Raw genomic sequence first — 27,032 nt, 5'->3', positions numbered from 1 at the left:
TTGGTATTATAGGTATTATATCCGTAAAAGGCATAACAGGCAGCATGGATCCATTTTAGAGTTTTGCTTTTGTTTTTGTTTTCTGTCCTCAAGTCTGTCTGGAGGTCCCGCCCCATTTAATGTGTGGTCTTTGTTAAGTTCTTCTTAAATGTATCGCCAGTGTCAAAGATAATGAAGACCTCCACTGTAGGTCATTCTCTTAACTTGGGTTATTTACAGAAGTCGGTTACTAGGAATCTTCCAATTGTGTTCCAGTCATCCACCACCTTCGTGGGACGCATTAGGCACAAATGATTACTCAGGGACTTTGAGAAGAAGCAGATGCTCACAGATCATGGAAAGAGTTAAGGAAACAGACAGACAACAATGCTCACAGACATTCAGTTTGACCCCTGCTTTGCATCACCATGTCTATACTTTTCTCAGCACATTTAACAAACCTCCTATCTAAGGGCTATGTTAGTCACCACATGCCTTAAGATTTACTGACCATTTAGTTACAATATGCGTAGAACAAAGTGTGTGTTCCCAAACAGACATGATGCTAGAGTGTATTTATTTTTTTAAATTAACACCACAGTAAACTATCAACTACAGTGAGGACACAGAACACACCGGCAACTCCAAATCAAGCTGTGGTTTACAAATCACTATTTAAATAATAATAATAATAATAATAATAGTAATAATATTAAATGAAAGTGAAAACCTCACTTCTAGACTTAAGTCAGAGATCCAAGTCAGCCTTACAGGAATTTTAAGATAGGCAATTAATGAATGGTTATACTTTTCTAGAAACGAGAAATACTGTCAACCTTTCCCTACAATGACTGCTTTGAACCTATTTTTTTTCTTTTCAAAAAGCATGCAGGGACTATTTTCAGATGCTTGATTATGGAAGAAGGAAGAAAAGTAATGATTTTTGGTGTAATACAAGCAATTTGTAGAATCGAGCATACAATTTTGCATAAAACATTGCAAGTTAAAATAATATTGTAGGTTTCAAGCCATTGCATTACAGTTGAATAATTGTCACAATTAGGTTTTGTAAAATTTAAAACTCTAAGTTTTGAAGTGAAGCAATAAAACTAAATTCTTAAACGATGACTTTTACCTTCATACAGCACAGAATAGCTATTTTTACTTGGGTTGAAAAAGTTATTTACAACTAACATTGATTGAGTCTTGGTAAAAGTCCGAGAACACATGAAGAGAAATATCCCATCAGCTTTCTGAAAGATCAAAGCACAGGTCTGAGGTTAGAGAGATTCATAATAGTGGCAATGCTAGTCTCCTACCGTGGCCAAGCTTACAGTGTGATCTTTAACCTAATTCAAAATTGAAAGCACCAAAATACAATTTAGATCTATAAAATGGGACTTGCTATTTAATCCTCCATAATTAAGAATTTAGATGCAGAGACACAGCTAACAAAAGAAGTTTTGATTGGTGCTCTTCAGTAGCTCACTTGAGTTGCCTTTTTAAAATCAGAGTTTTGTTTCCACTGAATCCAAGAACTCCTCATAAAATAGAGAAATACATATATCAAAGGAATTAAGTAAAAGTAGGTTAAAAATAAATAATCTTACAACAACATTTTAAATTCTTTAATGATTTAAAGAAAGGAAAACATATAACACTGAATGCTAAACAAGTCTTTTGAACTTCTCTTGGGATTTTAGATATATATTTAATAGTATATGTATACATATATTTTACATTTTGCGTGTAGGCCAGAGCTGTCTAAAATATCTCTTCATAGGCTATAGGGATCTATAAGGAGATAGAATAAAATAAGATCTGAGAAAACTCAGTTTATTAGAGTATTTCTTTCTGCTTTGACAATCAGCAGGGATCATAAATTTGAAGCAAATCGTGGCTTTTCTGCATCTGGGTCTGTACTTAAGACTGAGGAAGACTCTCTCGGAAGAGCAGCTGCTGGTGGAGGGGGTGCTGGAGGGACTCCTCGGTTTGGGGGAATGGCTCCTGACGACATCTGTCGGAACAGCGTGACTCGCTGGGGCACAGTGCCCCTGCCCCCGGCCTGAAGGCCTGTGCCGTGGACAGCTGTCACAGGCTGAGGGATGGAGGCCAGGGACTCACCCACAGTGGGATGAGGTCTGGATATCAGGGTGGAAACCTCATGGGGCAGCGAGGGTTGCGAGGCAGAGAGGGGCCTGACGTCTCGGGTCAGGCTGGTGTTGTGAAGCGCCTGAGTGCTCTTGTGCACGTCGTTTTTCGGCGTGGAGCTGCTGGGTGTCTGTGGCTGTTGGGGCTGCTGCTGGGGCTGTGGTGGCTGGGACTGCTGTAACTGCTGCTGTTGCTGCATGAGTGACAACTGGGAAGCAGTGGGGGAGGCATAGTGGAAAGTTCGAGTGGCCAGTGGGCTCTGTACAGGAGGGCTGCAGACCACAGTGGTGTAGGAGCAAGGTGAGAGGATGGCTGAGGACTGGGGGGTCTGTGTGCTGGGACTGGGGGAATGCAGGTTGCTATGAGACAGACTGGTCGCTGAGTACACCGGCGGAGATTGTGTCCTCATGCGAGAGGTCGGGGTAGTAGTTGAAGATGTAGAATTCAGGGCTGTCATTTGAGGATAATTGATGGGAGCGATTGCCTGTACCATCTCCCGGTCGTGTTTCACAATCTGCTTCAGGATCTCGTTCTCCTGATTGTTGAAAACACCAGTGTTTAGATCCTTCTGGAACTTTTGCAGAAGAATTGAATTTTTCTTTCCTGTCAGCAAAAGAAAGATAGGCGCTTAGAAAGCTGACAAATGACTGATGACAACTCCAAGTGAGAGCGGCTCCTGAAAACAGAAGGATGTCAGCGTTCCATAGAAGAGGCTTAAAAGTCAAGTCCAGTACCCACCTTTAGACACCTGCCCTTCACGTTCCTATGTCTTTCTGGCAAATCTTACCTTCTATGCAAGCCAAGTGGAAAAGTCTGTAATATGGCAAAAGCCATCTCACAGAAGAAATGGAGATATTTGACATGAAGACTACCTTGAAGAGTGGGAGAGGTAAGGGCATTCGGATCTGGATGGGCCTGGAATCGAGATATAAGTTTAAAGCTTCTTTCTCAAGAAAGAACAATGGAACACTTACTATGGGACTGGCACCCTGCAAAAGCCTTTAGGTAGATCTATTTTATTCAATGCTCAACTTTTTGAGGTAGGTGTGTTCACAATCCCGTTTTACCCAAAGGAGACTAGGACATAGGAAGGTTAAGAACAATGCCCAAGAAAACATGGTTAATAAGTAACAGGACTGAGCCAGGAAAACAATAAATCTGATGACAGATTTACTATGGATAAGGAGCCAGCCGTGTCTGTATTGTGTGAGTGCTTGCTAGAAATGCAGTCTCCTGGGCCTCTGCCACTTGCTGAACCAAATGCTGCATCATCTTCCTCGGATCCCAGGTGGTTCGTACCTGCAAGTGGGAGACCAGTGCCCTTCACCAGCGATTCGCTACCCTACCTGCATATTTTTCTCATCCTTGGAGCTTTAAAAAATACTGACTTCCATCTGCACCCTACCAATTAAGTCAGAATAACCAGACATGGGGTCCAGACTTCGATACCTTACAAGCAAATTTCCCCAGGGGATTCTTATATGCAGCCAGATTGAGAACCACTTCATAATCTTTCCTCCTCTGGAAGGTTGTTGTGAGGATCACAGGGCACGGTGTATGGCACGCTCTCAGCGCACTCTAGAACCTCAGTGAGCATTACCTCTCCTTCCTGCCACTGTCTGTGGAGTGGTTTGCAATAAGTAGACATTCTCTGGCAGACAAACAATTATAATTGATAGTATATTGATGAAAGAGGGGGAAATCAGTGACTTTTTATGACATTATTGATCAAATAACACCCAGCTGCACATGGAAACTGAAAAGTGAATTGATTTCCCATATCACTAAAAAAAGCATCACATCTAAAGTAACAAGGCATATTTTTGAATGGAAATATATGTTATAATTTACTTGACTACTGGGAAAAGCGGTCATTTTAAATGACCACCAAAATAAATAGTTACTTGTCTCTCCTTACAGAATTGTCCTAATTTCCCAAAGGAAAAAAATTTCAATGTAAGTAATAAATGTAAACGCTTATTTAGCATATTCCCTTAATCAACTCTAGTACACATTTATAAGCAGTGGGCAAAAATCTGAGAAGGATAATATTTCTTTGTGATCATGTGAACAGTCAACATTTCATAATCTAAGTATCTGTCACCTTGTGAAAATTACTATCTTTTAATGCACTGTTAGAATTTTATAAGGATTAAGAATGCAAATGCTTGCTTCTTACTAGCAATTTTATTGCCTATATTATTGATTACAAACCATTTCATGCAAACTTTCTTATAAAAAAGTGACTGCAATAAGTTAGATGTGAGTGAAGCTGTATCAGATTAACAGAAATTCTCTATCGAAATATCTTGATATTAATGCTTTCTCTAAAGATGTCTAGCTTTCTTAGGAAAAAACTCATATGCTCAGAAATTAGTCTCCAGCTCTACAATGAACACTCACACATCACAAACAGGGAAGTAATTTTCAAATGAAGTAAGAATGCTTTCAGGAGTCTCACTTTTTTATGGGCATTGTCTCCCTGGACACTATGTCCTGTTAAATCTCTAAGCTGTCAATATGAATTTCTAATACGTGTTATGTCTAATGGGAATGTCCAAATACTATCTTTCCTTCTCCTAACCTAATTTCAGATCCTTGTGCAGTCTGCCGTCCTATGAATATAAGAGGGAAAGAAAGACGTGAAGTGCAGAAGAAAAGCTGACAGAACCGTAAGAATGAAGCCGATGAAGTACTTCTTTGTTTACAATCAAGTGATCCCAATCCCTCCTCTTTTGAGTTCATCAATTCTTTCACCCTCCCTACCTGTCTTCAACAGCACTCATTGTGTACTAGGTACTGTGGATGTAATAGCGAAGTAGACATGATCCCTCCATTCACAAAGCTTAGCATCTCTGGAGCAATTACAATAAGGAAAGCAGTGCTATGATGGAGGAACTTCCCAGGGGTGGGGGAACGTGTCCAGGTACTCAGCCTATTAGGGGAGTGAGAAAGCATAGAAGATTTCTACAAGGAAGTGATGTCTAAACTGAGATCTGAAGGTTAGCAGAGTTAAGCCAGGAAAGGGGCAGAGAACAGGAGGGTGGGAGAGGAGGATCTGGGTGTGGAAAAGGAATGCATAGCACCTTCTGACATCAGAACGTTCCAGCATATCTTGAGAGGTTAACAGCAAGCCAATCTGATCTAACTTTACTATGGCAATTATTCAAATCTTTAAACTAATGGCTGACAAGGTCTACTTTATATATTTTTTAGAGCAGAGAAGACTTTAAAATAATTGATGTTTTCAAAGTAAAGCATCTATGGAGGGCACTTCTATCAGGCTTTTTCTGCTTGAGTCTGTATTACAAACATTTCAAGAAGTTTCTACTGAGGCAATTAAAATGCACAAGTTTTCAATACTTATAAGAATAAAATGTAAAGTTGAAATTTAAAAATTAAAAAAAAACTTGTGATAAAATTTGGTTTGTAATGTAGACTCATACTATTGTATCTTTAGCTCTATTTTAATGCTATCTAGAATTTTATTATGATTTTTTACCTGAAGATTCAAATTGTTTTGGCATCACTGGGGAAATCAGATTGCATAGCTAGTAAAAATAGAGATGAATAAATAAACCTAGAATACTTAGAAGAGAAAGCTGGACAGAACCTCAGATCGTTCTAGAATTATGGCTACAGCTAATTGTTTTTACTGTGCTAGTTAACAAGCAATCCATGAACTAAGATTTCGGACTCATGATTGCAAACATTTATCAGTCCACTTAATTAAAACTAAATTGTGCACGAAAGAGATAGAAAATTAAAGAGAGTACCTATGCGATCCAGTCGGTCAATGGCAACTGTCTCAAAGGCTCTTCTCATCATTGGATATTCCTCCAGGACCTCATTGAAATTGTCCACAGACAATGAATAAAGACGACAATATGTATCAGCTCGAACACTGGCAGTGCGACGTCCCTTCGTCAGCAGGCAAATCTCTATAAAAACAAGAAAGAAAGATTTGTTTGGTAATTTTCCTTTAAAGGCCATTAATGCCTCCTACAGTTGGAATAAAGTTTCATGGTTCCTTCTGACAATTAAGAGTTTCCATTGCCAATACTCAATCTTAAATTTCATTTTTTTTAAACAGTGAGTCTTTTGGTTCAAAGGGAAGGCTGAAACAGATTTATTTCTCCTCTGGCCCCCCTCTAAGCCCCCTGAAATAACAAAAAAGATGCAGAAATGGGAAATAATAAATCCACAGTGGAGTAGAAAACAGGAAGGGGCTATGCTCAGATGGAAGTTTTTATGAATTCTGGAAGGCAGAAAGCAAATGGTATAGAGACAGGAACCAAAGTGAGCCCAAACGTTGGCTTAGAAACTCCTATGGTCAAGCAAAACTGGATAAGAGGTTCAAATGAATGCATGCCTTATGTAGTTCATATATTCCCAATAAGATCAATACAAAAAAATTATCTTCAAAATGCACAGAGGGGCTTTCTATTTAAATAACTTCTAAGGAGAATCCTTTGTGGAAATTTAGATTCCCAATATATGGTAAGCAAAAATTTGCAAATTTCGATTTCCTTATTTCCTAGCGAAATAAATAATAAAAGTGATAATTTTCCAAAATTTATTTATTAAACTCCTCTAGACTTTGATTGTTTTTTAAAAAAATAGAAATAATTAAAAAAATTAGCTTCAAAATAATCAGTTTGTAAAAACGAATGGCAAGGGGGCTGGCCCCGTGGCCGAGTGGTTAAGTTCGCGTGCTCTGCTGCAGGCGGCCCAGTGTTTCGTTAGCTGGAATCCTGGGCGCGGACATGGCACTGTTCATCAGACCACGCTGAGGCAGCGTCCCACATGCCACAACTAGAAGGATCTACAACGAAGAATACACAACTATGTACCGGGGGGCTTTGGGGAGAAAAAGGAAAAAAAAAAATCTTTAAAAAAAAAAAACGAATGGCAGAAGTATTTCTCAAACATTCAGCCTCTTAACAGAAGGAAATATAAAAAAATAATTATTGAAAGGGGTCTAAATTCACTCTCCTCGGACCTTATGTACAGTTCAGTTCATGTTGATAAACATCATGAGTAAGTTACGTGGTAGGCACTACCACACACTTGATGTTAGGGCTGGAAATACAAATCACACGTAATATCTGCTTTTATGTAACTTATATGCTGAAGGTGAAAAGAAAAATAATTTATTTTAATTAGGAATTAATTTAAATACAATCTGGTAAGAACAATAAGACAGATGCGGGCACTCAGGGAGCTCTACAGAAGCGCATCTGAACCAATCTGGGAAGACACAGAGGGTTTTAGAAAACGCCACCTGAGCCACAAATTATGTTGATATTGTTCATGCTGGTAAACATGTTGCAAATTTAATCAATACTACTGTGGAGTGTGCACGTTTGTGCGCGTGTTGGTGCGTTTGTGTGCATTTGGTGTGCGTAGGAAGATGAATTTATATAGATCAATATTTAAGCATAAAGCCTATTATCATATTATGGAATCTGCTGGCTACTCTAATCTAAACAATGTAATTAAAGCAAGTATTTTCAACACTACCCCCAAATTAAATTCCTGTGTCACTAAAGTACTAATGCCATATGATAGAATTAACAACGGCCACATTATGACAAACAAGCTGATGAGAAATGTTTACTGCTAAGTGTTGGTTTCAATTCTGTGCATTCCAAGTTGTCATATAGAATGGTTATGAACCTCATGGATAGTAACCCAATAATATGTAACAAAGGTCTTAAAAAGTATCCATATCTTCAACCCAGGAATTTCACTTGGCAATCTAACCTAAGGAAATAGTCTATAATTGGGACAATGGTGTTTACACAGTAATATATGTTATGTATTTAATTACGCATTGAAAAATATGGGAATACTTTAAACGTTTAGTGTCAAAATTCATAATCAATTATGTGGCAGTTTTTAAAAGTGAAGCTTTTAAAGTCTATGTGATAACAGTAAAACAGTCACAAAAGCTTAAGGGAGAAAAGCAGGGTACAAGGTTGTGATTATAGTATGACAGAGGAGTGACATCAGCATCATGGCAGAGTAAGTTGTTCCCTTTGTCTTTCTCCTCTGAGTTATAACCAATCGGACATCCATTGACAAATAGAAGATTCTCTACACAGCAGAACAGGATGCCTGAGAGATCCATGTAGCTAGTATGATAAAAATGATCTCATATAACATAAGTAAGATGAGAATAAAATCTACCAACATGCCCTGCTCTGGATGGAAAATATTCCTTTATGTAGATATACTGCATACATACTTTTCTTTTTTCAACTTTCCTTTATATAAATCATTTTTATTTCTGGACATGTGTAATTTTTATTTTAAAAGAATTATTTAACAATTAATACTTAAGTGCAAAGAATAGAAAAAAAATGAAGATATGAAAGAATATAAACAAACCAATTAACAGTGATTACTCAGGCTGGCCTGTGGCTGAGTGGTTAAGTTGGTGCACTCTGCTTCGGTGGCCTGGGGTTCGCCGGTTTGGATCATGGGTGTGGACCTACATGTCGCCCATCAAGCCATGCTGTGGCAGCATCCCACATAGAAGAACTAGAATGACTTACAACTAGGATACCCAACTATGTACTGGGGCTTTGGGGAGAAAGAAAATAAAATGAAGATTGGCAACAGATGTTAGCTCAGGGCCAAACTTCCTCACCAAAAATCATCAAAATAATTAGTGATTACTATTGCAGGAGATTTCCTCAAATTTACCTTCCATTATTTTTATTATATTTTTATTTTGGCCTTATATTTTTAATTTCCAAATGCTTTCCATTTTCATATGTTTGTTGGTTTCTCATTATATCTTTCTCTTTTGTTGTGGATATAATATCCTCTGTCTCCCCATAGGTGTTAAGAGTTCCCGTATTGAATGATGGATATATGCCACCATACGGATGATCCTCAGCATGCTTCATAAATATGAGTAACAGAAGCAAGACATGAGAGTCCACATATTATCTGATTCCATTTATATGAAATATCCAGAAAAGGCAAATCTATGGAGACAATTAACAGATGAGTTGTTGCTTGGGGCAGCAGGTGGGAAGGGAGATTAACAATAAATGGGCACAAGGAATCTTACTGGAGTGAGGAAAATGTTCTAAACCTGATGTATGGTAATGGCTTCATAATTTGGTAAATTTACTAAAAAAAATTGAATTGTACACTTTACATGTGAATTATATGTGTAAAATATATTGCAATAAAACTGTAAAAGTGAAAAGAAAAAAGGCTTAGGTTTTGATATTTTATTTGTATTATATTTCACATTTTAATTTCTCTTCTACTTTCTGAATTCTTTCTCTTTACTCCGGAATAATGGTTTCTGTCTCTGTGTCTAGATCTTTCCCTTATAGCTGAACACTTTCTTCAGGTAATCCATTGATGTCTATTCACATTTAAGGATGAAAACTCCAGTTATGTGGCAGAATTTGTTGATTTGGAGTATCGATTTAGGGTGAATAGGTGGGAAGTTTGTCCTCATATTTCCCTAAATGCCAGGATAAGGAGGGCCTTACTCCAGGGTTACCAACAGCTCTTTTAACTGTTCTAGTTCTCTGCTTTGTTCAACTGCTTTAAGGAAGACCTGTGGCTTTGCCCCCACCCTCAGGAGAATAAATGCCTGGCTAGAGGCTGTTCTGCAATGTGGAGGGAGGGACAGAGAGTCCATTTCAGTGAGTCACTGTTTCCTCTCATTTTTCATTTGCCCTCTACAGTCACATTGTCTCTTAGCTAGCAGCTTCTCTAGGGTTCTGCCAGGAGATCTGCTCTCTCCTTTGTATCTATATTCCAAGTTCTCTCTACCTTCCCTTTAAGTTTCATCAGTAACCACCAGCTTAAATTAGAAAAAACTTTGGCGTAGACAACAGAAACTTATTTTCTCACGGTTCTAAAGGCTGGAGGTCCAAAATCAGGGTGAGTGTGGTGTGGTTCTGGTGAGAGCTCTCTTCCTGGCTTGAGATGGCTGCCTTCTCACTGCGTCCTCACAGGACAAAGAGAGACAGGGAGGGCTCCCATCTCTTCCTTTTCTTATTTAGTCACTAATCCCATGATGAAGCCCCCTCTCTCATGACATCATCTAACACTAATTACTTCCCAAAGGCTCCATTTCCAAAGACCATCGCATTTGGGGGTTAGGGATTCAACACACTAAATTTTGGGGGGACACACACATTCAGTCCATAACATCATTCCTCTTGTCCTTCATGAACCCTGAAATACAATTTACGTCCCTCCAGCTCTTAAAAAAATAACAGCTCTATTGAAGTATGACTGACATAGAAAAAAATGCATATATTTAATGTATACAATTTGATGTTTGGACATATACATGCACCCGTGAAACCATCACTATACCCTTCACTTCCAAAAGTTTTCTTAACTGTGTTACAGAATACCTGAATAACATTGGTGTATCCAATAAAATAATTTAATCATATTACAAAGCAAAAATCTGGGGGTAGGCAGGAGCTGTGTTGATTTAGCACCTCAATGATGCCAGGGCACTGTGCAAGCATGACTTTATTTTTCTGGACCTCCCTCTTACGGTCACAAGTTGACGGTAACTACAAGCATTTATACCCTCTCACAACAGCATCCAAAGAGAGGGAAAGACTTCCTACATTTCTTTGTTTTTACTGTGAAGGCAAATCTTGCAGCGAAGGTCCCTAACTTCCTTTCTCTACCAGCTTCTTTATAAGAACTGGGTCACAGGGCCACGTTTAGCTACAAGAGAGGATTCAAAACAAGATATTTAGTAAACTGGAGTAAAGTAACTACTATCAGTGACTGAATTGGGTAAATAATAGTTTAGTCACTGGAATTGTGTATGTTGCTGGCCACACAAGATCCAAATTCTGTTAATAAGGAAGGAAGGGCAATGGCTGGTGGCTAGGGAAGCAAAATTGCTGACATTCCACTTTTATATCTACTTTTTGTCTTCCAGAAATGTGTTCCAATCTCTCATCTCCTGATTGTTCCCAAAGATATACTCAGGCATCAGATCTCTTTGTGGTCTGGGTTTATATTTTATTCCTTTACTACTTTTAATTTCGTCTCTGAAAAGGGAGGGGATAGACAGGTGTTGAGGATCATCATAAATAAGTAATGGATTTTTCTTTTCCATATGCTTAAAAATTATTTGGACACTTTTTACAATGAGTATGCAATAGATATTACTTTCGTATTTTAAAAAATAAATTTAAAAATTAGAAAAATATAACTACTCTCAATACTTATAGTCATTTTAGAGACATGGCAAAAACAGATTTATTACAGTATAGATATGTTTATCCATATTTTCTCTACATAATTCTCTGTAAATGATTTTCTGTCCTCTATCATCTGGGTGTCTTCATCTAATGGATATGCAACATATGTGGCCAAACAGAGGAGATGTGCATATGCAACATGGTACAGGTCTCCACTGCTAACTGATGAATCAATTAAATATTGCCATTGGTAAGAAAAGAAATTTTTCTACAGGATGCTTTTAAAATAATATTTCAGGCCTATATAAAAAAGTAAGGACTTGTGTTATGAAATCTTACCCCCAAATTTTCCCACATTGCCACTTCAGTAAAACTTCAGAAATCTTATTGTCCAACAAATCTTACTCCTTCATTAAATTTTGTTAAAAAATATAATGTAGTTATGTAATTATTTACCTTTTGTGATTGTTGGAATCAAAACTGATATTTCAGTCTGGTCAGTTTCTTGCCAACTAACGAAGTAGAGTGCTATCTTGGTGATTTTCTGCAGCAGTGACGGTTGCCTGCTGATTCAGCACTGTACACCCAGTTTCATGGGTTATTTTAGGGATCCTTTTTGGTGTAGTATAAAGAGTATGGGCCTGGGGGTTTGCAGTCCTGTGTTATAGTATCAGACTGACTACTCTTGGCTGTGGTTATTTGAACAAATACTTAAATTCTCTGGATGTTCATTCATTCATCTGTAAAATTCAGTTGTATCTCTAGAGCTTTCCTAACATTTAATCCTAACATTTAACTTCAGACTTCAGTTATTTTTCATCTCTGCAGTCTCATTGATCTTCATATTTCTAGTGCCTCCACAGCATCTAGTAGGTGCTTAGTGTTTGCTGAATTGAATCCTCGAACCAAATAGCAACATGTTCTACAAAATAAGTTTTAATCACCTATGGAAAAACCAAGGACTAAATATAGACTTAGACTAACAAAGTCCTTTCAGAAGTTATAAAAATTTTAGGGCGGTGTTCATTATCAGCACAACTCTTCAGCCATTATCTCTTGGTGTCTCCTCAATAATTTCTTAGTGAGAAACAGAACAAATGAAGGTATATTCATGAGAGTAGAAATAGGCACTGGTCAGTGAAAAAAACAATTGAAATAGTCCCTTCTTCTTTTAAAGCCTCCATACTCTTTGTTTCCACCCTGAAAAACAGGATTAAGAAATGCCACATACTTAGCAACTGAAAAAGGTAAAAGGAATCTTAGATTTCATGAACTGAATTCCCAGATTCAATATGAATGGAGCAGGTGTTTCTCTGAGAGCTAATTTTCTCTTGATATTAAGTTAGTTTGGAGATCTACTTATTGAGTGAAGAGAGTCCTGCTAGGTGTTACTGAGTGAGTTTTTGTGTATTTATTCTGTGTGCGTGTGTGTGTGTGTGTTTGGGTAAAGGACAAAGAGAAAAAAATCAATTTAGTCGTCTGTATCTCATACTATCCTTTAGCTTCCTTAGAAATTATGTACATATTTTGCTGTTAGGGCCATCTAGTTGATTCCAACTCCTAGCAACCCTGTGTATAGCAAAGTGGAACCCTGCCTGGTCTTTTTGTGCCGTCCTCTCACCTTCCAGCACTGTATCAGACAATGGTCTGCTGATATTCATAGGGTTTTCATGGCCAATTCTTTTGGAAGTGGGTGGCCAGGTCCTTCTTCCTAGTCTGGAAGCTCCACTGAAACCTGTCCATCATGGGTGACTCTGCTGGTATTTGAAATACCAGTGGCAGAGCTTTCAGCATCACAGCAGCACACAGCCGCCACAGTATGACAACTGACAGACAGCTAGTGTGGTTCCTTGAAAGGGAAACGAACCCCAGGCAGAGGTGGTGAGAGCTCCCAATCTCAAACCACTAGATCTTCAGTGGTGTCTATATATATATATATATATATATATATATACCGGTTTATCACTATTTTTAGTTTCTTGTACTGGATTTTCTAATTGTTTCCTAAATGTTGACTTTATCTCTCTAGCTGGTTTAAGACATTTTAAGACAGCAACCATACAGTAACATTATTGTATCCATCACACTGCCTACTACCTTGAGTTTTGAGCCCAGAGAAAATTATTTTAAAATGCTTATGAATACATCAATGATAGTAGACAAGCCCAATGCCCACACTAAGTTCTTTTCTTAAGTTTTAGATGACATAATATTGGTTCCCCTGCTAAGTATCTTTCCTTTGTAATAGAACTTGCCACGTGCTTTAGGTATCTTCTTTATGCAACACAACATAACTTTGAGGTTTTTGTGCAATGTCTATAATGAAGAAAGTATCTAGAAGGTCTGTTCGTGTTTTCCTCAATGTAGATATATCATTGCTCACCAGATAGAAAATTAATTTGTCTTTGGGTGCACATATTGACTTCACAAGGAAAATAAAATAGAATACAAAATGAAAAAAATTAAACTCCCAAAGAACAAGCTGAGTGCAGCTTACAGATATAAACTTTTTTGAGACTCTTCTGGCACATTTTCTAGACCCTGTTGGTTCTTTCAATCTTTCTTCTATTTTTCTTGTTAGTTTACTCTCTGAGAACTCAACCAGGAATTTCCTAGTGGTACAATCCCTGCTTTCAGAAACAGTACAAATTTACTTGGAAATAGGTCCCTTTATCTGGACACAAATTTCCAAATTATAACCAAGCATATAAGTAATGAGGACTCGGCATAGTAATTTTAATTCTGTATGATTCTCCTGTTTTTCTTTACAAGATGAGTTATTTTCTTTACAGGGCAAGTTATTTCATTTACCTGAGAGAGAAAATGGCAGTAATGCTCCCCATCACCAGCACATTGGAAATCTCTGTTTCTAATTTCGACATGATAAGAAGTATGTCCTAGAAGATTAAATTCAGCCTACCACACTATATATACATATATATATATTATATATATATATATACTTTCAATAATCCTTTGGGTATGAGATATATCAACTACTCCATGCTATTTTTGCTGACAATAGTTAAGCTTGATTTTAAACATTTCAGTTCACCTGACATTACTGTTACCTACATAAACAGTCATTTTATATATAATGTAGAGCAAACAGCTTCAAGAATTTTGCAACTCAGAAATATTTCTCAGACCTCTAAAACAGAGCTTGACATTGCCATCACACAGAGTTTAATCATGAACTTACGATAGAAATTTGTAAGGTAATGTGTTTAACCTGGTTTCTAGAATTTATAGGAAAATTTGTACTCAGCTGCTCATAGTAAACTAAGCAAAAGCTACTTCCCTTTCTAGTACCTGATATCATGACATAAGAGTAATTCTCTGTTGTGCATCAAAATATTAATTTCCTAGAAATTACTTAGGTTTCTAATCGAGTGCCTCATAATAAAGTGCAAGAGGAAACAGCTCTTTTTGGTTTTCTTTTTATATCTGTATTTGTAATCTTTCTATACATGAACTAGTAAAATGCCATCTCGTGTGGCATAAGAGATGGTAACATCTGGCTTAAATCTATTTGCATATCTAATTTGGCTGGTAGAAGCACTTTAGGTGTCAAATGAATTTGAATAAGGATCTAAAGACATTTAGAGTAGGATAAAACATTAAATAGATGCAAATTTTGCATTATTGGATGTATTTTGAAATGTTTCACATTTTTTATAATTTTCTGAGTGATTGGATGTAACCTATTTCCAAAACAGATATAAAAGAATAATTATGCATAGAGAGATAGATTATATATCATGATAAATATTCTAATAAACAGAATTCCCAATTTTTCTTTTTTTCTAAAGATATGACTGATCATTTCAATTCCCATAGACACGGTCATACTTGCACAATTATTATTTATTGCACAATTATTAATTATTAGCGTCCTCTACTAGTGCTCATGCTGTTATTTATGATTATTTAGATCATCTAAAGTTACTGCCTTGTCAAACAAATCTTAGCTATCCCTGTATGTTTGGTCAATTCTTCTCTCTTAAAATATGATTAGGGTTAGAGCACGTGGGGCCCTGAGTATTGACCTAGTAGCAGCACCTGAGACAAGTTATGCATTGGCAAAGCTGTCATGAGGATTAACTAAAATAGTGCTTATAAAATGCCTGCTACAAGCCTAGCACAGAATGGGCACTCTTAAAACATGAGTTCCCTTCCTGTTTCTCTTATGTTCCTTCTCTTCTCTTTGTATTTTTTCCTTGTGATTTTGACTCTACCTGCTAGAACCAAGGAAAAAGTAATGCTTCATATATCAAGCAACTTCCAAATTTGTGAAATATAACTATCATCTCCCACACCCTCCACCTTCTAACTAACCATCCAAATTCTTTAGACTTGTCTTAGGTAAGACCAGTGGATATCCTTTCTTAGTTACCCCAGGGAGAATTTATCTTTGTGCCTCCACTCTGCTTTTATCATCTTGCATATTAGCACCTATGGCACATCAATGGATTTATTCGTTTATAAGATACTTCTCTATACTAAACTATAAGGTCCTTAATGAAAAACACAACAGTCACATTTACAACTCTAGCGCTTACCATAGATTTAATCACATAATATCACTTGATTCAAGAAAAAAGGAATTAATGAATCAATCAATAAATGAAAAGCAGGATGGCTTACACCAAATTGGAAATATTCTTCACAAAATGAGGTGCTCACATTTGAACACAACATTCCAAGTGGTCCTAATTTTTGAGGAGCTTTATTTGGCCCTATCCAAGAGAAGTTACATCGCTCTTATCTTTTATGTGGTTGCTATTGATTATAAACATGTTTATGAGATGACTGTTCCATTGTGTTGGATATGTACATGTTTCAATTAAGCTTTATACTTTCCACACCTTAACCTCTCACTCCTTGTCCTTCCTTAGGATGTCTTTGTCTTTAAATTCCATTGTGACTCCTTCAACTGCCTAATGTCTGCATAAAATCAGCTTTACCCAATACTATTTATAAACTGATATCTACGATATATTTATACTACTTGTCTTTGGCAAGTTAAAATACTTGATAGACTATCTCAGTAATTCTCAGAGTATCGATTGGTTGATAGGAAACAATCACTGCTAGCCCCATAGTAGCCCATGTGATACACAGAAGATTAAAGGGGGTCTGTTATGTGTTTGGAACAAAAGCCACAGAAAAATATCAAAGCTAACAGAGGTAAGACTACAATTTTCTATCCACATTTAAAAATGCACCAGACCATTCCAAATCTTTCCTTTTGATTTTAAATCTACCAACACTCAACTCTTTAAAAGTTAATCAAACACCTTGAATTATAAATGCCTTTTAAAAGCAGACAGCTTTTAAAAAAATTCATCAAATGATTTTGGCTCTTAGATACCTCAAGTGTGTTTTTTGAAGTGATATCTTGACAGCTTTGCTTTCCTATGTGGTTTAATACGCTTACACAAAATTTAAAACAAAGTACAGCAGATATAATAGTCTAAATAGAAAATATATTCAGTGATATTTATGAGGCAAGTCTACTATAGCAAAAAGAGTTATTTGTCTCCAAAATTCCCCCTGATTTTTTTCTCTCTCTTTCTCTTTCTCACATGCATACACACATACACGTGCAAATGATAAAATAGAGATTTAAATACATATTCTTTTGGTCTATTAAAAGTAAAAATTAATGGTCAACAGGTTCAGATTGGATTCTTTAGTGCAGTGTTTCCCACACATTGATACACATAAGAATCACCTGGGTATCTTGATAGAAGATTAAGATTTAGTAAATCTAGAGTGGGCGTGACGCTGCATTTCTCACAATTTCTTAGGTGATGCCAATGATGCGCTTTTTTGGAAAATGAATTCTCATAGCTGTCAGATTTACATCTAAAACAGAGTTCCTTGTTTAAGAGAAATTGGAAAAAGGAGGCAAAAAGGAATGTAAATTAAGGAATAGCATGAATTTAAGCAAACAGATGATTTCCCTTTAACCAGCACCTTGGAGGTAAATAGGGAGTACAAAATAAAGGAAGAAACTGATTCTGCCTCAAAGAGTTTATAATTAATTAGAAATTCAAGCATAATATATTTTTTAAAAGCTTGAGAATAATTCCAAAGCTAAATTGTCTGCTAGTGATTTTAATGTTTATAAAAATCTAAACATCCAGATAATACATCACTCATCATGGTATTGTTCTGGACACCTTGACAGCATGAAGTGCCTTAGTCAGGCTCTGAAAGAAGTGTTGGAAATGCATTGCTTAGGCCATGAGGATGGAGACAGCAGGAAGAAAGGAAGGGGAGGGAAAGGAGGACGTTGGACTGAATTAGTATCAAGAGCACAGATTCAGAGGAGAGTTTGAGAAGGAGGTTTTCATGGAATTGTAAGAATAGCAGCCTCTCATGATCACAGGAGTTTGATTAGTCATAGAGAATATTCCTCCAAGGATAAGAAGATTGGTCTTGATCCACAATGTTATTACGAGGCTCTCCAGGAAGGAATTTGTGTGTAAAGTATTGTCTTAGGAAAGAAGATTACATGGAATAAAGTGGGGAGTTCTAGCTCTCTGGATGTCTTGCCATATATGGGAAAGGTACTTAAACTCTCTTTCTCTGAAAGGTAAATTTGTTCTATTTCAAATCTTTTGTTTTATGACACAAGAATATTAATGTACAGTTGGCTTGTAAAATGAATTGGGGAGAGGACGTTCTTAGCAGTTAAAGTAAAGATTTGTAAAGAAGTTTTTATAATTTGGGGTATAGGTATTGGGGTTTGCCTGAAATGAAGCTTAGTGCCCAGAAGAGATCTCTTCCAAGAATCACTATAAAATGAAGCATCAAAAGAACTCGAAAGGTGATGAGGCATCTATGATTTTGAACATAGACACAAAAGAAAACCTCTAAGAGGGTGTCTGTCCTGTGAGTGAAGATAAGATAAAAGGTTGTTTTGAAAAAAAAAATCAAGTAAAACTTCATCATTCCGAGAAAATCTCAACTCACAAAACTATTCCTGACATTAGCCAGTAGTTCTCTTCTAAAAAATTGGTTAGAAGCAGTATATTTTCTGTGTGTACAAGTTGGTAAGCTTTTACCACATGACTCTGAATATTTATGATAACTGGTTCAGCCCACATTGATGCCTATCTCAAAGACAGTCCTCTACAACCTGGCCAGCAGCTCATAGCATGCCTGGCTGAGAATTCTTCTCAATGGGGTTGCTTTGTATTGGATTGTGACTAATAGGCCTAATTATACCTTCTCATGGGGAGATTGAAAGTAAGGAATGAACAGCTAGAAAAGTCAGACAGTGATTGGAAGGATGTCTCCCTAAAGTGGTTCTTGGGCCACTGGAATTACTGTGGTTTCCAGAGGGGCATTCTCGCTTGCCACAAACTCAGCCTATGACCCCCCTGAGGTAGTCTGCTGCACTTCCTTCCTTCCTGTGCTCTAATAGACTCTGTCACTTCAGCTAACCTGAGCTTGACTCTATGCTATTCAGCCCAAAAGTATCTCTTACACATCTCCATCTGCGACTTCCTTCTAGAGCTTCATACCAGACCATTTTGTTGAAAGCCTCTACAATTTCTCTTCTTTTCTTTCTCTGTCTTGAGAGCTCACAATGAGTTCTTCAAGTCCAGTACATGAGTAGCCACAGAGAGGCCTTGAAGTGAGTAGAAAACTAATATCCTAACTACAGAGTTTTCATTTTCTGCTTCTGAGTAAGCCAAGATATCAGTCAAGAGGTCAGCTGGAAATCTCTCTTTGTGTAAGATAACAGCAAAAATTTATTAGGCAAATAAAGCAGTCCTACTACCCGTCCCCTACCAAGAAAACATGTACATTCACAAATTAATCCTAACAAAGCTAAATATGTGTGGATCTTTTCTCACTCCAGGACATTACTCTATATCACAACCAATGAGCAAATCCAAGGTAATAATTAGGATCATAAACATGACACTAAAGTTCTGAGTTAAAAATGTTTGTGTATAGGTTTAAGTATGTATTGATAATAATAAATAATCCACATCAGTAATTAGTTGGTTTAGTTAGTAGCACATATTAGTTGAGAGAGGTAAAATACATATGCATTAAAGGAATAATGATAAGTAAAAAATTTTTACAGAATGCTTTTGCTTGTATTATCTTAATCAGAATGGGTTAAATTTGGAGGAAAGTCTAGTTTTGAAATGAGAGGTTATATCAAGAGTCCTATAGCCAAATCCAACCATCATATTTTTTACTGCTTTTTGTACTTTTTGTACTGTAATGGTTTTAACATTTTTAAAGGTTTGTAAAAAGAATAAAAATACGTGGTTCACAAAGCCTAAAATATTTACTATCTGGCCCTTTACAGAAAAAGTTTGCCAACCCTTTGGTTAAATAGATTTTTTTCCCTTCCAAATAGATGTCCTTTATTATATCTTAACCTAGCCAAATAACAAAATCTGGAAAGAATAGAAATCAGTGCACTAAAGAGGTTTAAACTATGTTTTAGCTTCTGATTTTGATTTTAAGCAAAGTGAACTGAAGAAATGGGTCAAACACACCAATGGTTTATCCCAACTATATATTTTTTTAATTCCTCCCTGACCTACTTGGTCAATATGATAAATGGACGCCAGAAAACTCTCCCACCAGAGATGGTTTCACTTTCACCCTGGAGAAAAGATAATTTCTCATTCTTTATAAGCACAACTGAGATGTGATTTCATCCTTTTCAAGCCATATCCAATAGAAGCTTTCCTTAAGCAGATATTCAGTCAACTAGTACGTTCTCCTTAGGTTAGTGAAGAAGGTGGGGGGGGGGGTGGCACATCTAAAAAAGATAAAATTTACAAAAGACTCTTTTTTCTATTTTTTGGATACTGTTTTTATTTTGGAATATTTCAAATATATTTTAAAAAGCAGAATAGTATGATAGTATACTCTTTGAATACTAGTAAGATAGTATAATATCATAGTCTAATAAACTTCCAGAATAGTGTAATATAATAGTAAACACATATATGTTCTTTGCTCAGCTTTAACAATTATCAATGCTTAGCTAAACTTGTTTCACACGTACCTCACATATTTCCCCTCTCCTTTATTATTCTGAAGTGAATTGCAGATATATTCATCAACTATAAACTTTCTGTAGTCATCACAGATAAATAATCTTAAAATAACAGTCACCATATGATCATTATCACACCTAAAAGATTAACGATAATTTCTTAATATTGTCAAACATCTATTTAGGGTTCAAATTTATTTTTTTAGAAACAGCTTTTGTAAAGAGGCAATTTCTAGGCCATGGCCCAACTCCCTCCCCTTCTGAGAGGATCCTAAACAGAAATGTCCCTTAGGAACTATGGTACTGAAAATAATTATAAATAAGTTTTGAAAAATTAAACATATGTAATCCATTATAAAACTGTACCAGGACAAGAAAAGGATACTCATGTATTTCAAAAAAGGATATTAACCTATTTTAACAGAATATCAATTGAAAGCAAGAAAGGATTTTCTTTTTGTTGAACACCAGTAAAAGATAACTAAATACCTTAGTCCTAGAATATTGATTTATCAAGATAATATCTTTCTTTACTACTTTTGCATCATCATTATCATCAAGACCAGAAATTCCTAAACAGAAAGATGATGAGAGTTGAAACTTCAGAGGTCAAGTGAGAAGAAAGGAAGAGCTGAAATGATCTCAGGAGAAAAACAAAACAAATGCAAGAAAGATAATTTTTCAGGTCATCTGATTTGTATTAATTACTGGACCTGTGTTCCAATATATAAAACAGAATGAGACTCTCTAGACCAAGGGTTCTCAGCCTCAGCCCTATTGTCACTTTGTGCCAGATAATTCTTTCATCTTGGGAGTTGTCCTGTGCGCTGTGAAATGTTTTGCTGCATCTCTTGCCTCTACTAGATCCCAGTAGCAAACCCCTCACACTAGAAGCACCATACTGATGGACTGATAGTAGTGCTGATGAAGGCGTATTTTTGGTTCCATCTCTCCATAAACCATGCTCTAAAAATCCAAGGTGGTAAACACACTATTGCTTTGTGTCTTTGTACAACTTTTGCATCATCTTTACAACAGAAACTTAAAAATTATGTTTTAGATATCAAAGCATCTATAATTAAGTTCTGTGGGACATTTACTTTAATTATGCAATCTTTTTTGGATAATCTTGGAACACTGTTAAAACGAATGCTAATTACTTTGCTAATGAGCGACATCTATTTAAACTCATTAGAAATGGTTTTGAAAGCTCCATCTATTTTTCTTTCCCATTCAAGTGCCAGTTAACTCTAGTTGGTTTACTAGTTTAATTGAACAAGATAAAAAAGATCTGCTGAACAGTCCATCGCATTTAGATACAGGAAAAAAAATGAGAAAAAGGATATAGAGTATAAAATTTATATTAGTGTTAATGTATAGCAACCAATGTGCAAATTGTTTATGACAGGTAAAATTTGATTAAGTTGGGCTTTTTTGATAGTGTGTGCGGACAAAAAAGCATTTGAGGGTATACAAGCAAAGAATATAGAGAAGCTCTTCTCTTTGTTTGGGGGAATGTTAAAAGAGCCACAGGTGTTTCTTCAGTGTTGTGATGTCTGGTTAAATTTCATAGCATTTTCACTGATCCCAAAGTAATATGATTTTTATTTTGGTAGAGAAAAATGAATGAAATATGTCCAATATGTGTCATGTGGCACTATCATATTTCCGTGAAAAAAATGGCAATGTATTTTTCCACTATAGATTGATATGTATATAAATTTAGTGGGCACTAATTAAAGATCTCTTTAAGGACAACATGTAGTAAACTTTTGAAGTTATTATGTAGTATATTGACACTATTGTTTTATTTGCATTTCACTTATAAATTAAATAGACTTTAAAAATTATCTTCCCAATATTGATGTAAAAAGAAAACAAGCTGTGTTGTTATTGGTTTTCTTATAAGCTATCTTAAGTAGAATGATTCTACAAAATACCTTGAAAAATATTAATCTAAATTAGGTTTAGTGAATTTAACAGGAAGAAAGTTTGAGCTGCACAAATAATCTTCCTTTGGTTCATCCATAGCTACATATAGTGGGCAAGAATTCACAGCCAGAGTAAAGACAGTTATTCCCAAATCTTGAATTAACATCTTATGAAAATTCACATTTGGATGCTACTGTCCAGAAATAAATTACAAATTCCTTAATGTGGCTTTCAAAACCTTCCATAATATGGTCCCATTTCATCTTTCCAACTAGTATTCCCTCTAAGCCCAATGTCAAATGCTCCACTTCAGTTGAGCAAACATTTATTCCTCCAACTATGAGCTTCACGCTGTGTTGTCTACAGGGAACATGGAGATATATTAGACATGGCAGCTGTTCTCATACCTCTTAATGGTCATTCTTCCAATCAGCACCAACACAGTTCTTGGTCATTCCTCTCTTTAAGCATGTGGTTTTATTGCTCATTCCTCCTGAAACCCCATTCCTAAAGTCCTCTACACATCCAAATACCACCTTCCACTCAAGATGCAGATTAAGTGAACTGATCTCATTTATGAAACCTTCCCCAAATGCTTCAGGCCTTATTCACGGTGCCTCTTCACTAATACATACACTTATCATGAAGGTATGGGCCGTGTTTTATATTTGTTAATGTATCCTCTTCAGCACCCAGTTCAAACTTAAGCATTTAGATGAAGGGATCAGCAAAAGTTTAAATCAGATCATAAAGAATATATGAGTTAAGAACTAACCAATTAACATTCCGCTCTAAGATTTTGGAGTCCAACTTAAGCAACAAAATTTTTCAAAGATATCTAGTTCCCTGAAGAGTAATTAACAGAGAATTGGAAAGTGTGTTCTGAATTTAGTCCCATAAATAATATGCATTTACTAATTTAAATTAAACATTAGTAAAGTTGACATATATGTCTCCTTTTTCTATTGTCCCACTTAACCTATAATCTTTTAAACTCTCAGTAACAAAGATAAACATAAGCTATGTAAAGATGAGCCTAAGCTTGTACTGGACCCTCAATATATGAACTGGATCTAGGAAAGGCCCCACATTCCCTAAGCAGATGTGACTTTATGATGAACATTGCCACAAAATGGAGTTGAAAATATACTTAGAAAGCTAATGCAGGAAGGACTAAAGAGGATAGTATAAAACACACAATTCTTGGCACATAGTATGAGTTCAACATATGTTTGCAGAATCAAATTTCATTCATTTTAATCAGGTTTTAAACATAGCACATTTAAAAAATGTTGAGATTCACATAGATTATGTAGAATACTTCTTTTCCCTCTTGATGACCTTGAATTTTTACTGAAAATCTCCTAAGGAAGACTGAAAATAAACATCTTTTGCAAAGCCCCAATTAAATATAATATTTCTGTGAGTTACTTAATTAGTATCTTTTATTACTTCAGGGCTTTGTTTTTCCAAAATTACCACAACCTAACCCACTGCAAGTTATTTACATTGCATAATCAGTTCAATAATCACAGCAGATTTTTCACAACCAAATTATTTGCCTAGACATGCATATATTTTACGCGCTGGCTATATGAACTAATCAGGTGGTTGATGGAAATTCTGTATTTGCAAAAGGCTCTGTGGCACCCGCCCCTCCCTGTGATTAGTCTGTCACAAAAGGAAATACACTCAGGATGAACATAAGCTGGCAGCAACATTTTCAGGAGGAAAAAGTAAAAGGCTGTACATTGAAAATATTTTCCAGGTTAGAAATTACACTGCTAGATTTTGCCTCTGGTGATTCTTAAAGTTGTTCTTTCAACTTTGTGACTACAAATGCTCTACAAATAGTTTCAAATATACAATGTTATCAAGCCCTGCTTAGAAATGCTTAAAGCATGGAAACTTCTGTTCAAGTTTTCTGTCTATCTGTCTATCTATCTATCTATCTATCTATCTATCTATCTATCTATTTATCTATCTATCTATCTGTCTGTCTGTCTAAAAGAATTCAACAGCACTGGGGGGTCACAGATGATAAAACAAGGAACTCAGTTTCACAAAAAGTATTGAAACCTAAACACAGAGTGGTATCTCCCTGATCATGATAACACTATTTTCAATGCAAATTATACACCAGGTATGTATGTGCAGTAGTATATTTACACATTAAATATTACAACTTTCATAGGAACAAGGAACAAGCCAAAATGAGATTTGATTTTGCAAATGGTGGTAAGTATAGGTGACATATTCCTGGAAAGCATTTTGGAAATAATTAAGGGGAAAAATATGGGGAAAGAAATGGGCAATAAATGTGTCTCTAATCTTACTCTCAGACATCACGAGGATACAACCTGCCAAGTTTTCTGCTACCAAAAAATAAAGCCAAAAACCTTTTTCAGGATAATCTTATCATTCCTTATACCTACATTAAAAATGAAATTTCTCTCAAGTGTTCTCATGAGAGGCCACTTAATAATATAATGAGCAACATCCCCAACAAGATGCTTACTGTCACGGTGATGACTAACTAATTCCATGAAGTAGATGGGTGGGTAATCCATGCTTGCCCAGTTAAAAAAGGTGTGCTGCTTGTACAATACCTAGCCATGGAAAACCCATATCCAGAAACTATTTTACTGTTTTCAATGCATTTACAACCATCTGAAATTATCTTCTTTATTGATTTAGTTTCTTGTTTATTGTCTGTCTCTCTCAACTCACCACCATCACCACAAGTGCATAAAAGAAAAAAATATTTCAATATAGAAATAATGAGAGTAATTTCTAAAATAAAAAATAATCACGGAATAAAGGCCAGGACAGTTAAATAAACTCATCTTTAAAGATAACTCACTCCATAGTTCTTATATTACTTATTTCATCATAGGCCGGTGAAAACTACAACACAGACCTACACCAGCTTGCCTCCTGGGCTTTAAGGAGGCAGCTCCCAGAAGTGGCTTTCCATAATGATACGTGGAGACAGCATGAATAACTATTACTAATTGTTTTTTTATCATGAGCTCATATGTTTCTCCTGAGTCTCAGACTACTGAGTTAGTCTAACATTAAAATGTCAAAATACTTATGAGGTAAACAGGGCTGGGTAATCAGTTTCCGGGTCAGAGGTTTATGTTTATTTTCCTTATTGTCATTGCCAGTCTTTCTTGCTGAATAACTTTCTCTAAGGTGTAGTAGATCTCAGCTCCCTTTGCACTCCTACATAAAGTTTTAATGATGGAGTGTATCTTTCTACCATCTGGGATGAATTGTCCTTACCTCAGCACAGACAGCTGGAGGCATTCCATCAAGAGTGTTTGTTTACATAGCCTAATTGACAATTAGGGTATTAACATAAGAGGATAGGGACCTCTGTTCCCTCTCTCCTATGTAAGATTTATGCAATTTCAGAATTTTATGTGAGAATACTGGTGGTGTAAAGTTCAGATACAGACTTGGCTATTTTGAGAACAGAAATATCTAGGAGTATATAGAATAGTTATTGACAAAATGGTAGTGTTGTAAACATGAAAATACCAGAAACTTATGAGAAGTAGATAAGGAAATTGAAAAGGACCCCTAATGAGAGATCAAAAGTTTCTTTGCTTTACCTGTTAATAGCTCAGAATACTTTTTAAGGGAAGTAGATCGCTCTAAAGTTCAGGGGAGGAGAGGGGACTTTCTCAGCTACAGTTCCTCAACTGAACCACAGAACAGAAAATCATTTCAGTGATTACTTTCTGTTTTCACAAGGATGGTATATAATTTGTGCCATTCTAGATGTATACATGCTAAGTTAATTCATTATTTATAATATATGCTTTAAGGCAATAGGGCTTAATTCTCTTTAGGATCTGGTTCAGAAGGGCTGGGGAGTAGGAGGCTAAATTCGGAGAGGATTAAATAAGTTATAACAGGTTATAATAGGAACAGAGATGCAGTCTTACCATTTTGTGAGAATTCCTGCTTACAAGGCTACTGGATCATCTTTTCTGTTCTCACATTAGTGGCAGTTTTCAGAAAGGAAATCAATTTTCCTAATTTATTGTGAACCAGAGTCATCTTAATCTTCATTACATGATTGCAGGTCCCTGGTACTGCAAACAGACTATTGATCCTCCTGGACATTTACAAGCTGCCTGTTCCACAGGGACTCATTCATCAATTCAACAAATAGATATTGGGCAAATAAATGAATTGAATAACTGCAAATGTGGCAGATGTTGGTGATACACTTGTAAATATAATGCATATAACCCTTGCATTCTTAGAATGTGTAGCCTAGCAAGCCCAACACCTAATTCATCTCTTATTTCCTCTCATCTCTACTCTTGCAAACTTGCTTTATCTATATTCACTATTATGCTAAATGGCATCACTCATTTTTCACTCAGTTACCCAAACCAAAAAAATGGCATCATTTGTGAATCTTCCCTTTCTCTTACTCTCCATAAAACAGCTGGACTGTAGGTTCCGTTGATTCTTTTTTTTTTAGTATCTTTTCTAGTGCTTTGCTGAGAATCAGTTAAATCCTCATAACTTCCTGTCTGGGTTATTTTAAGACAATCCTAATTGTCTATTTGCTTTCACAGGTGACTCCCTCTATGAGAATACTTACTCCTGAATGCAAATGTGGTCATTCCGTTCCTCATTTTAAACACTTTCAGTTCTTGCCCATTTCCTAGAGGATGGAACCTTAATTTCTT

The 27,032-nt window shown here is 36.1% G+C and overlaps 1 protein-coding gene across 1 annotated transcript in view; it reads right to left on the bottom strand.

Moving 5' to 3' along the window:
* Nucleotides 1-1,592: 1,592 nt before the first annotated feature.
* HCN1 (hyperpolarization activated cyclic nucleotide gated potassium channel 1) overlaps nucleotides 1,593-27,032 on the bottom strand; it is a 368,187-nt gene continuing 342,747 nt past the window's right edge. The window contains exons 7-8 of the mRNA XM_023625674.2: nucleotides 5,907-6,071; nucleotides 1,593-2,733 (exon numbers count right to left, since the gene is read on the bottom strand). Of these exons, the coding sequence (XP_023481442.1) occupies nucleotides 1,856-2,733; nucleotides 5,907-6,071 (1,043 nt within the window). The 3' untranslated portion in view covers nucleotides 1,593-1,855. The remainder of the gene's footprint in view (nucleotides 2,734-5,906; nucleotides 6,072-27,032) is intronic.

The sequence above is a fragment of the Equus caballus genome, chromosome 21, assembly GCF_041296265.1.
Source record: "Equus caballus isolate H_3958 breed thoroughbred chromosome 21, TB-T2T, whole genome shotgun sequence".
Lineage (NCBI taxonomy): Eukaryota > Metazoa > Chordata > Mammalia > Perissodactyla > Equidae > Equus > Equus caballus.
Note: the sequence above shows the minus strand (reverse complement) of the source record. Positions and strands in the feature narration are given on the sequence as shown.